This window comes from Hemiscyllium ocellatum, chromosome 8 (genome assembly GCF_020745735.1).
Source record: "Hemiscyllium ocellatum isolate sHemOce1 chromosome 8, sHemOce1.pat.X.cur, whole genome shotgun sequence".
In the NCBI taxonomy this organism is placed as follows: Eukaryota; Metazoa; Chordata; class Chondrichthyes; order Orectolobiformes; family Hemiscylliidae; genus Hemiscyllium; species Hemiscyllium ocellatum.
The window spans coordinates 116,953,568-116,966,319 of NC_083408.1; the positions used below are offsets into that span (position 1 = coordinate 116,953,568).

The following is a 12,752-nucleotide window of genomic DNA, read 5'->3' on the forward strand; positions in this document are numbered from 1 at the left end:
GTAGAGTAAGGATACCTGTTCAGTGCTGTGCACTGGTTTCCCTGAATCCTTCCTCGTTGGGTCATCAGTCAAGTTACTGCGTTCTAAATATTCCATTTGAGATTGGGAAAAATCAGCACGCGGCCAAGTCAGAGTCATCGCAGACTCCTTTCCCGTCAATTCACCTTCATCTCGAGGTTCGTGGTCTTCATTCTGTGTTCTGACAAGTCTTGCCGCAGAACCAGCTGACAGCTCTCTCTCTGCATTTGAAGAGCAGCTCACCGATTGGGCAGAATTTTCCATTTCTTTGGAACTCTGAGGGATGTGAATTCTGGGAGGGAATGCATCTCCTTCTGAGGCGGCAGTCTGATCGGCTCTGATTTGAAAAACTGGTGCTGACTCAGCAGAAGCCTCCTTTACTTGCTCCACCTGCCTCAAAGGCTCTCCCTCAAAATGCCCTGACAATCCAGGTTCAAGGGTAACATCCACTTCAGGGAAAATCGTTTCTCCTGACGGAATGATTGCCTGGACACTACCCTGGCATTCAGCACCCAGGGGCTGTACACCTGGGAGATTGAGCTCAGCAGGTTGGTGTCCGCATGAGCCTGCTCTGCCTGTCTGCTCCTGTTCACTCACAGCGTGCTGCGTATACTGAACAAAACAAGATTGTTGTGCTGGTTCAGAATTCTCCCGTGGCAGAGCAACAGCCTGCCGTCTCTCAGTCCAACCTTCTAGTTCAGGAAGAGCATGCTCAGGATTCCCTGGGTCACCAGTCTGTTCATGTGCCCATAGTTTCACTCTTTCCCAGTCCAATGAATCCACATTGTTTTGGGTCATGGTCTGCGTTGCTCCAGTTACAGACATTTCAGCAGGTGGGGTGAAGTCTTCGCTGTGTTCACTGATGGGTAATCGGACAGTATCATCGCTCGGGAGGCCATATGCCTCATCTTGATCAGCCTTTGCTCCTATTTTGGGAGGAGTAGATACCTTTCCCCAACGGCCTCCTGTCAGTTCCTGTTCCCCCTGTATCGCTCCATCCCAGTTTACTGAATCTTTCATTTTGCGGGGATCTGCTGTAATCAGAATCTCCTCTACCTGCAGAGTGATATCTTCACCCCATTTTCTACCAGTCATGTTCTCTCGGATCTCTGCACGTTGGCCCTCAGATGCTCTCACCAAACACACAGTATCCTGAGCTACTGCATTCTCAGTTTGTTTCTCCCATGTCAGTGGCTCTGTCACTGCCCCAGGAGAGACATCACTCACTAGGCCATCAGCCTTATCTCTCTCACTCAGATCCTTGCCTGACACTGCTGCTGAATCCTCCATGACTGTAGCATCACCCTGAAGTTGTCCACTCAGACTCATTGTCATCAAAGTAGCAGAAGATCCTGTGTTTGTCCTATCGCCATGTTCTCCCTCCCACACACATTCTGTAGAGTCCACTCCAAGTGGACCCAATGTCTGCACTTTCCCAGAATGAAGCTCTGTCTCTGAATGAGAAATCTCTGATTCAAGGACATTCAGCTCTTTCTCCATCACACACTCTCTTCCAGACTGAGCAGATTCCTCTGCTGTCAGATCAGCATCGGTTCCTTCTTCACTGACAGAGTCTGGGGGTAACTGCCCAGAATCCTCTCCTGGGAGGTCACAAACCTTAATGTCTCCACTGAGGGCCAGTTCTGACAACTGACCAGAACCTGCCATTGTTGGATGGTCACATCTGTCTGTTCTAACTGGAGATGATGTTGATAATTGGGTGGGCTCTTGTCTTGATTGATTTTCAGTCAGCTCCCTTTCACTCACAGACACTGTTGGTGATTTCTGAGTGCCCTCCACAGGTAGGCCATAAGCCTGGTTCACTCCACTGGAATACTCTTTTGGAAGTTGAACTGTACTTTCTGTCGCTGCAGTGATTGTCTGCTCTTGGTCAAACACAAAGTCTGGGTTATCATGAGTAGGTAATTCTCCCATTAAGGTTTGGCTTCCTTCACTCTGAGACACTTCGACTAACTGAGGAAAGGCCTGTGTGAGTAGGCCATAACTGTGGTCTTGTTCAGTTAGGGACTGCACAATGTTCTTTGCTACAACTTTGTAGTTCTGAGTTTGTTCACTGATGGGTAATCGGTCAGTATCATCGCTCGGGAAGCCATATGCCTCATCTTGAACAGCCATTGCTCCTATTTTGGGAGGAGGAGATACCTTTCCCCAACGGCCTCCTGTCAGTTTCTGTCCTCCCTGTATTACTCCTTCCCAGTTCACTGAATCTTTCATTTTGCGGGGATTGGTCTGATCTGCTCTAATCAGAATCTTCTCTACAGACAGAGTAAGATCTTCACCCCATTTTCCACTAGTCATACTCTCTTGGATGTTCTCACGTTGTCCCTGAGTTTGTTTCTCCTCAGACAGTGGCTCTGTCACTGCTTCAGGAGAGGCATCACTCACTAGGCCATCAGCCTGAGGTTTCTCACTCCGATCCTCTCCTGACCCTGCTGTTGAATCCTCCATGACTGTACTGTCACCCTGAAGTTGTCCACTCAGACTCGTTGTCATCAAAGGGGCAGATGACCTTGTGGTTAACCTCTCGCCATGTTCTCCTTCCCTCAGACGTTCTGTAGCATCCACTCCAAGTGAACCCAAAGCCTGCACTTTCCCAGAATGAAGCTCTGTCTCTGAATGAGAAATCTCTGATTCAAGGACATTCAGCTCTTTCTCCATCACACACTCTTTTCCAGACTGAGCAAAATCCTCTGCTGTCAGGTCAGCATCGGTTCCTTCTTCACTGACAGAGTCTGGGGGTAACTGCCCAGAATCCTCTCCTGGGAGGTCACAAATCTTAATGTATCCTCTGAGGGTCAGTTCTGACAACTGACCAGAACCTGCCATTGTTGGATGGTCACATCTGTCTGTTCTAACTGGAGATGATGTTGATAATTGGATGGGATCTTGTCTTGATTGATTTTCAGTCAGCTCCCTTTCACTCACAGACACTGTTGGTGATTTCTGAGTGCCCTCCACAGGTAGGCCATAAGCCTGGTTCACTCCACTGGAACACTCTTTAGGAAGTTGAACTGTACTTTCTGTCGCTGCAGTGATTGTCTGCTCTTGGTCAAACACAAAGCCTGGGTTATCATGAGTAGGTAATTCTCCCATTATGGTTTGGTTTCCTTCACTCTGAGGCACTCCGACTAACTGAGGAAAAGTCTGCGTGAGTAGGCCATAACTGTGGTCTTGTTTACTCAGGGACTGCACAATGTTCTTTGCTTCAGCTGTGTAAGTCTGGGTTTGTTCACTGATGGGTAATTGGTTCGTATAATCTTTCGGGAGACCATACGCCTCATCTTTATCAGCCATTGCTCTTAACTTGGGAGGAGTAGATACCTTTCCCCAACAGCCTCCTGTCAGTTCCTGTTCCCCCTGTATCGCTCCTTCCCAGTTCACTGAATCTTTCATTTTGTGGGGATCAGTCTGATCTGCTTCAATCAGAATCTCCTCTACCGGCAGAGTGAGACCTTCACCCCATTTCCTAACAGTCATGTTATCTTGGATCTCTGCATGTTGGCCCTCAATTTGCTTCTCCTCAGTCAGTGACTCTTTCACTGCTCCATGAGAGACATCACTCACTAGGCCATCAGCCTTATCTCTCTCACTCAGATCCTCGCCTGACACTGCTGCTGAATCCTCCATGACGGTAGCATCACCCTGAAGTTGTCCACTCAGACTCATTGTCATCAAAGGAACAGAAGATCTTGTGGTTGTCCTATCGCCATGTTCTCCTTCCCTCAGATGTTCTGTAGAGACCGCTCCAAGTGGACCCAATGCCTGCACTTTCCCAGAATGAAGCTCTGTCCCTGATTGAGAAGTCTTCTCTGATTCAAGAACATTCAGTTCTTTCTCCATCACACACTCTCTTCCAGACTGAGCAGAATCCTCTGCTGTCAGGTCAGCATCGGTTCCTTCTTCACTGACAGAGTCTGGGGGTAACTGCTCAGAATCCTCTCCTGGGAGGTCACAAATCTTAATGTCTCCACTGAGGGCTAGTTCTGACAACTGACCAGAACCTGCCATTGTTGGATGGTCACATCTGTCTGTTCTAACTGGAGATGATGTTGATAATTGGGTGGGCCCTTGTCTTGATTGATTTTCAGTCAGCTCCCTTTCACTCACAGACACTGTTGGTGATTTCTGAGTGCCCTCCACAGGTAGGCCATAAGCCTGGTTCACTCCACTGGAATACTCTTTAGGAAGTTGAACTGTACTTTCTGTTGCTGCAGTGATTGTATGCTCTTGGTCAAACACAAAGTCTGGGTTATCATGAGTAGGTGATTCTCCCATTAAGGTTTGGTTTCCTTCACTCTGAGACACTTCGACTAACTGAGGAAAAGCCTGCGTGAGTAGGCCATAACTGTGGTCTTGTTCACTCAGGGACTGCACAATGTTCTTTGCTTCAGCTGTGTAGGTCTGGGTTTGTTCACTGATGGGTAATCGGTCAGTATCATCGCTCGGGAAGCCATATGCCTCATCTTGAACAGCCATTGCTCCTATTTTGGGAGGAGCAGATACCTTTCCCCAACAGCCTCCGGTCAGTTCATGCTCCCCCTGTATCGATCCTTCCCAGTTCACCGAATCTTTCATTCTGCAGGGGTCAGTCTGATCTGCTCTAATCAGAATCTCCTCTACTGACAGAGTAAGATCATCACCCCAATTTCCACTGGTCATACTTTCTCGGATCTCCTCATGTTGGCCCTCAGATGCTCTCACTAAACGTACAACATCCTGAGTTATTGCATTCTCAATTTGTTTCTTCCCAGGCAGTGGCTCTGTCACTGCCCCAGGAGAGACATCACTCACTAGGCCATCAGCCTTATCTCTCTCACTCAGATCCTTGCCTGACACTGCTGCTGGATCCTCCATGACTGTAGCATCAGCCTGGAATTGTCCACTCAGACTCATTGTCATCAAAGGAGCAGAAGATCCTGTGGTTGTCCTATCGACATGTTCTCTCTCCCTCTGACATTTTGGAGAGCCCACTCCAGGTAGCCCCAGTATCTGCACTTTCCCAGAATGAAGCTCTGTCCCTGAATGAGAAATCTTCTCTGATTCAAGGATATTCAGCTCTTTCTCCATCACACACTCTTTTCCAGACTGAGCAAAATCCTCTGCTGTCAGGTCAGCATCGGTTCCTTCTTCACTGACAGAGTCTGGGGGTAACTGCCCAGAATCCTCTCCTGGGAGGTCACAAACCTTAATGTCTCCACTGAGGGCCAGTTCTGACACCTGACCAGAACCTGCCATTGTTGGATGGTCACATCTGTCTGTTCTAACTGGAGATGATGTTGATAATTGGGTGGGATCTTGTCTTGATTGATTTCCGGTCAGCTCCCTTTCACTCACAGACACTGTTGGTGATTTCTGACTGCCATCCTCAAGTAGGCCATAAGCCTGGTCTATTCCACTGGAATACTCTTTTGGAAGTTGAACAGTACTTTCTGTTGCTGCAGTGATTGTCTGCTCTTGGTCAAACACAAATTCTGGGTTGTCATGAGTAGGTAACTCTCTCATTAGAGTTTGGTTTCCTTCAATATGATACTCTCCTGTCTGCTCTTGCCCCCTCTGAATCGCTCCATTGAGGTTTACTGAACTTTTCATTGCGCAGGGATCTGTCTGATCTGCTCCAATCAGCGAGTCTTTGTCACACAATGTGAGGCTTTCACCCTGTTTTCTACCAAATAAACTCTCTTGAGTGTCACTCACATCTGATTGGTCCTGAACTGCTACTGGCCATTCCACAGTGGCCTGTGCTGTTGGTTTGTCAAGTTGTTCCTCTTCACTCAGAGACACTTCCACACATGCAGGGATGTCTTCACCCTGATCTCTTCCTGTCAAACTGAGCTGTTCAGTGAGAAACCCTTTGCTGAACTCAGCAATTGCCTTTGTTCCTCGATGTGCAGCCTGCTGTTCCTTACTGAGAGCCATGAGTGTCGCTTGAGCATGTTTCTCTGTTCGAGCTGTGTCCAAGGCTTTCGGCCCTGTCTTCTCTTTCTGTGACTGAGCCAAGCTGTCACCTGTTTGGAGGCGACCCTGATGCTGCTTACTGGGAAATGCTGACCCATCTCTGTGTGTGGCCTCCCCTTGGCCTTGCCCACTCAGTGGATCTTCCCCCAAGTGAGTGATGTCCACGTTTGGGAACATTTCCATCTCACATTTTCCCATCAGGAGATATTTGGCCAGTTGGCCAGAATCTTCGGCAAGACCTTGACTTCTGGAAGAAATTGCCACTAAGTCAGTATGACTGCCCATTGCCTGGGCAGGGACCTGATCCTCACCACTCGAAGACTGCATTTGCAATTGAGTAAAGTTCAAGCTAGGAGCCTCAGTGTCCCCTCTCTGAGACATGGAGTAACGCTGACCAGAACGTTCTCCCTTCACAGTAGCAGGAGGCTCCCCATCCGTCAGACAGTGTGTCACTGATTGCTGACAGTCCCCTCTTTGTAACCAGTCACCCTGGAGTTTCCTACTCTGAGTCTCTTGGACAGATTGAGTTTGGCTTTCTCTGCCCAGGTCATCAATTCTAATCCACTCCGTCCATGGTCCAGGAATTTCACTTGCTTCAATATCAACCAGAATGTTTCTGTTGGGTTCTGCCGCTCCAAGTTGTGTGGAGGCCTGGCCTACTTTGGTCACAGGTTGAGCTGAATTCTCACCCCCTGGATCATCAGCCTGTTCTGTTCGTCTTTTTGTCCATCCAGATGGTGCCTTCCTTGTTGCAGCCTCAGTCAGATCCACTTCACTTTGACACTCACTCTTCAATTCCCTGTTAAATTTACAATGCACTTGTCAGTCTGAGAACATGCATCTGCAAATCCTTGCAAAACCCCAGTAGGAGAAGATACAGAGAGGAAACGTGGTTTGGAAGGTTCTTTGGTGTTAACACCTTTTACACCAAAGAACTTTCCAAACCACGTTGCTGGGTGATTATAAAAACACATTTTGCATCAAGCCACAGCAAGAGATAATAGGTGAGGTGACCAAAAGCTTTGCCAGTGAGCTGGACTTTTATGTGGTGTTTTAAACAAGGACATTGAGGTAGAGATAGGGAGATGAGAGAGGGGACACTGAGATTGGAGTCCAGGCAGCTGGAGGTACAGCCAGCAATGCTGCAGCGATAGGAATCAAGAACAAACAGGAAGCTGGAATTATAGGAGCAGAGAGATCTCAGAGGGTGGTCGCAATTACAGAGATAGGGGGAGGGGGGAAAAGCCATGAAAGAATGTAAGAATAAGGAAGAACATTTTAAAGCAGAGGTCTCAGAGCCACAGAAGGTCAGCAAGCACATGATTAATATTATGAAGAGAACTTGTTCCAGGTGAGCTCAGGTTTACAGAGAGTAGAAAGTGGAAGAGCATCCAGTGGAACACTGGAATAGCTGCATCAGGAGGGAACTGAGACATGGGTGAGGGTTTCAGCTGTGGGTTGAGCTGAGGCAGGAGCATTGAGGGTCAATGTTATGGAGGTGGAAATGGTTAATCCTGCTCTTGGAGGAGAGATGCTGCATAGCTACTTCCAATGTAACATCAGTCAGTAGCTCCTGGGAAAAACCCCTTCCTCCCATTAGAGGCTGATGAATATTAATGCAACCAATTAACCCCTTCCTCCCCACGCCGATCCAATTGTGAGTTATCCTGCCAAAGAACTAGAACACCCTACAGCAGTGTGGGGAATGGGACCAGTTCAGATTTCTCCATGTTGTTGAGAAATGGAGCTCATTCTGCAGCTAAGACTGTGGGCTAGGATTTAAGGCCAACATCATCCTTGCCTGATACAAACTCTCTGCACTGCTTCCATTCGTTCCCTTCCTTCTCTCTTCCCTCACCCAATGGTGTTTGAGGCAAACAAAGCATATGCTTATCGCTGGATTTTTCTGGAATAGACCCCGAGCCTATGGCCAGCCTTTCTTTAAACAAAGACATTAATCTGCTTCTGCATGTTTCATCAATTTAATCACTAGGTTAGCAAAACAGCAGGACTCAAAACCTGGGGGAATTTGAAATTCACTTTTAAATGATTGTAAGAAAAAGTGAAGTCTCAACAAAAGTGACCACGATGCTGTTGGATTATTGGAAGACACCCAGCGCCCTTACGTGTCTACATGTGACTCTTGCTCTCACAACAATAAAATACTTAGTTAAAATATTCCATTTCTATCAAATCCCCATGAATGGTCATGATTCATGAAGAACCCTCAGTGGAGGTGATTTTAGCATCAGTGCTGACCCTGTCTGTGGTGAGCTGACTGGGTCCTGGAACCAGGAAAAACACTTGATGAGCCGTTGCTCCAGGTCAGTCTTACGATCCTCACAGGACTGCAGGGTGGCCTTTATTTCAGCATCAACATTGCCATCACAGAGCTCTCTCATCGCTGCAAGGTGTTGTTGGGCTCGGGTCAAACTGCTGCCTTTGGAAAAGAACATCTAGGAAAAAACAGAAGAATCTTTGGGATAAAGAGCTACATTTCAACTCTCTCAAGAGCTCAGCATCAGACCAGGAAGAGATGCAGGTATTTTTATTTATTTACAGAATATGGCCATCACTTCGGCCAACATTTATTGTCCATCTCCAATTGCCCTTGAACTGAATGTCTAACTAGGAACACTTCAGATGACTATTAAGAGTCAAGCCACATTATCATGATCTCAAGTCATCTGTAGGCCAGACTTGGTAAGGCCTACAGATGTCTTTTCCCTCCAGGACATGAGTGAACCAGATGAGTTTTTAGGACAATCCACAGTGGCTGTCATTATACTGGATTTGTCGTCATTATGACCACATGGTCATCATTATACCCAATTTTAATTCCAGACGTTTATTGAATTTCAATGCTGCCTTTGACCATGGTAGGATTACTATTCCCATCTCTAAATTATTTGCCTGAGATGCATTAGCCCAGTAGCATTTCCACAACTCCACCAAACAGATTGCTATCAAAGAGCGACTCAGTCCTGAGGTGGGGATGGAATTACCTGGTGCCCTGCGAGAAGGGACTGCCCGTGGGAGCTGTCCATTCCCTGATGGATCTCACTCTCCTGAAGAGATGCATTGAATTTATTCTGCTCCACCTCAAACTTCATCCGATGAAGATGTGCATCCACCAATGACTGCACCTTCTGAAAAACAAACCAAAACCTGCCTCAATATCACTCTTACCAGAAACAGGCCAATCCACACACCTCCTCACACCTTCTTCAGTGAACTGCATCAACATAGCTTTCTCTCCCTTTCTCCCACTGGGACTTAGACAGCTCCTCCTTAAACACATCTTTGCTGTTCATTGTAACCATTCCCAGTGATAACTAGCTCCACATTCTCCCAATTCTCAGGATAAAGACATGTCTCATGAATTCCCAGCTGAATTTACTGGGATTGCCTTCTGGACCCCAGTTTTGTCTCCCCTCCCCTCCCACTTCCTTTGCATCCACCTCATTGAACCTTCACACAATTTTTAAATCCTCCTCAGCATTCTCTTTTCTAGAGAGAAGAGCCCCGGCCTGCTGAGGCTCTCCTCATAATTATATTAGGATGGGTTTCATTTTTTAAAATCTTGGTTTGCAAAGTCTCCAATGCGTCTGTATGTTTGTATAACATGCAATAAGGAACAGTGCACAGTGCCCCAAGGATGGCCTGTAAACAAGATCCTCATTTTTATTCTCCCTCTCTTGATCTTCCATTAAAGTTTTGTAAATATTTTGCCTCCAAGCTGCATCCATGCCATCACATCCTTTGTATGTGAGTGTAGATTACCAGGCCCTCCCTTGAGGCTTTAGCTGTGGCTCAATAGGTCACTATCTTGATTCCAGATTGGATGGTTGCAGGTTCAACCCCCTCCCCACAAACCTGACCAGGGATTGGAGGCTGATATTCCTGTTGCAGTACTGAAGGAGTGCTGTACTGCTGAAGGTGTAAGCTGTCTCACGATAAACGTTAAACTTAAAAACTTTCAGGGCTCTCTTCTGAAGAAGAGGCAATATTCACCCTTTACCAAGTGAAAACAGAACATCTGCTCATTATCACATTGCCCTTTGTGGAATCCTACTGTGGACAAATTAGCATCACATTTCCTACATTTGAACTTCAAAAAATACTTCATTGGCTGTCACATGTTTTGGACATGCTGAGGTTATCCAAAGTGCCATAACATTGCAAATTATTTCTGTCCAGTGAATAATCATTTGGCTCTATGTTTGAGGTGATTGGTGGTAAAGGCCTGAACCTGAATTGCTAAGCCGTGCTATTCGGTCCACATAGGGTCCAACATCGGCACACCGGCCGCAATTGTCTCACCTCCCAGTTTCGGCAGAGTTCTGCCCGCATTTCCTCAATAATCCGCTTCTTCTGAGGGGTTAAAATCATTTTGATTTTATCTGTTGCTTCAAGAAAATGTTCAATGATTCCAGAATCAAAGCTCCTGATTGTTTCCTGTGAGGAACACAATATTAATCAGTCTCTGTTTACTGCCATTACATTGCCATAGCTTTTCAAGGGAAAAAGTTCGAGATTTTCACTGCCCTTCCTGTGAAGAAATGCTTCCTGATGTCACCCCTAAACACCCCATCTCCATATTGACGGGTCAGTATCCTTGCTCCAGACTCCCTCTCACCCAAGGCAATGCCTTCCCTTGGTCAGCCCAGTCAACTCCTTCAATTGTAGAGTCTATAGTAATATCTTTTGGACTGAAATTATTCAATCAGACTGACTCTTAATCTTCTATATGTGAGGAAATACAATAAATGAATCCTCTGATCCCAGTTTAAACCCCTTAGTTCCAGAAGTTCCAGCACCAATATTTCTCCTCTGTGGTTGTACGGAGTCCGAACAGAAGATGCCCAACCTGTGACCCAGCCCATGGCCAATGGAGACCTGCAGGTGAGTGGCTACCTGGTGCTTCACAATGAGTTTCTCTGGGGACCCTCTGTCCTCGAGGAACTGCATGGCCCCTTCAATGCACGCTTCTATCTTTCTCTTCGATTCTTCAAAGTCCCGTTTGACATCAGCTTCTGACACCGTGTGCTCACCCACCTGGGCTGGCTCGGCACACAGCACGTCACTGCCCACCTAGGCCAGAGAGATGGAGGGTTAGGCACTGCTTCTCCCATTAACACACACACACACACACACAGACACACACACTCACACACACACACATACACACACAGACACACACTCACACACACACACATACACACACAGACACACACTCACACAGATACACACACACACACACACACACTCTTCATGGAACTACAATTTCAGAGGGATGTTCGTGTCTTAAAACAAAGGTCAAGAGGAAGTTCATCAAAGTGATCTGAATCATCAGCGGCCGTGGTTAAGTAAATATGGAGAAACACTTTCCAGTGGCAAACGGTGGGTAACTCTTGAACACGTTCAAGAAAGAGGTTGTTGGTTTTTTTTCGATGTTTAAGGCATCAAGGATACAGAGAGAAAGCAGGAAGATGGCATTGGGATTGAATATCAGCCATGAAGGGTCTACTCTTGCTCATTATTCTGATGTAACCAGAAGGCACAGATTTAAAGTGGATTCTGGATTAGTGGTGCTGGAAGAGCACAGCAGTTCAGGCAGCATCCAAGGAGCAGTGAAATCGATGTTTCAGGCAAAAGCCCTGTATTCCTGATGAAGGGATTTTGCCCGAAACGTCAATTTCGCTGCTCCTTGGATGCTGCCTGAACTGCTGTATTCTTCCAGCACCACTAATCCAGAATCTGGTTTCCAGCGTCTGCAGTCATTGTTTTTACCTCACGGATTTAAAGTGACTGGCCAAAGAACTAGGGGTGAGATGGAATAAAAACCATGAGTTCTTATGAATTGGAACATACAGGTGGTGGGAGCAGGTTAAATATGAGCTTTCAAATAGGAGTTTAATTTGTAAGTAAAGAGGAATTGCAATTCGAACATGAGAACTCGGAGCAGGAGTAGGCCGCCTGGTCCTTTGTGCCTGCTCTGTCACCTCAGTAAGATCATGGCTGGTCTTTTCGTGGACTCAGGTCCAGTTATCCATGCTCTTACCATGTCTCATAACTTCTGTATTGTTCAAAAAATATGTTCCTTAGCTTTAAAAATGTTCACTGAAGTAGGAGCAACTATTTCGCTGGGCAGGGAATTCCACAGAATCACAACCCTCTGGGTGATGAAGTTCCTTCTCAACTCAATCCTAAATCTGCTCCCACGAACTTGGAGGCTATGTCCTCTTGTCCTAGTTTCACTCTCCAGTGGAAACATCCTCTCTACTTCTATCTCATCTATTCCCTTCATAATCTTCTATGTTTCTACAACATTCCCCCTCATTCTTCTGAATTCCACTGAATATAATCCCAGTCTATGCAGCCTCTCTTCATAAGACAACCCCCTCAACTTCCAGAACCAACCTAGTGACCCTCATCTACACCCCCTCCCAGCGCCAGTTCATCCTTTCTCAAGTAAGGAGACCAAACCTGCACACAGTACTCCGGGTGTGGCCTCACCAGGGCCCTGTACAGCTGCAAAATAACCTCCCTGCTTTAGTAATGAAGGACAAAATTCTATATTTCTTTTCTAATTACTTGTTGTACCTGCAAACCAACCTTCTCTGATTCATGTACAAGGACACCCAGGTCCCTCTGCACAGCAGCATGCATGTACTTCTAAGGGGAAAGAGAAGTAGCTGAGTGGAATGACACCTCTTTCAGTATGATCGACTAAACCTCCTCATGAATCAGATTTA

General features: G+C 46.6%; 2 protein-coding genes across 4 annotated transcripts in view; both read right to left on the reverse strand.

The window, feature by feature from the left end:
- The window catches only part of LOC132818445 (nesprin-2-like), a 311,316-nt gene extending 307,961 nt beyond the window's left edge, over positions 1 to 3,355 (reverse strand). For all 3 annotated transcript variants that reach the window (XM_060829512.1, XM_060829513.1, XM_060829511.1), the window contains exon 1: positions 16 to 3,355. In XM_060829512.1, coding sequence (XP_060685495.1) covers positions 16 to 3,333 — 3,318 coding nt within the window. In that variant the 5' untranslated portion in view covers positions 3,334 to 3,355. The remainder of the gene's footprint in view (positions 1 to 15) is intronic.
- Positions 3,356 to 4,330: 975 nt separating this feature from the next.
- The window catches only part of LOC132818232 (uncharacterized), a 28,368-nt gene continuing 19,946 nt past the window's right edge, over positions 4,331 to 12,752 (reverse strand). Inside the window, exons 16-21 of the mRNA XM_060829011.1 lie at positions 10,912 to 11,088; positions 10,318 to 10,452; positions 9,000 to 9,143; positions 8,254 to 8,450; positions 4,455 to 6,793; positions 4,331 to 4,365 (exon numbers count right to left, since the gene is read on the reverse strand). Coding sequence (XP_060684994.1) covers positions 4,331 to 4,365; positions 4,455 to 6,793; positions 8,254 to 8,450; positions 9,000 to 9,143; positions 10,318 to 10,452; positions 10,912 to 11,088 — 3,027 coding nt within the window. The remainder of the gene's footprint in view (positions 4,366 to 4,454; positions 6,794 to 8,253; positions 8,451 to 8,999; positions 9,144 to 10,317; positions 10,453 to 10,911; positions 11,089 to 12,752) is intronic.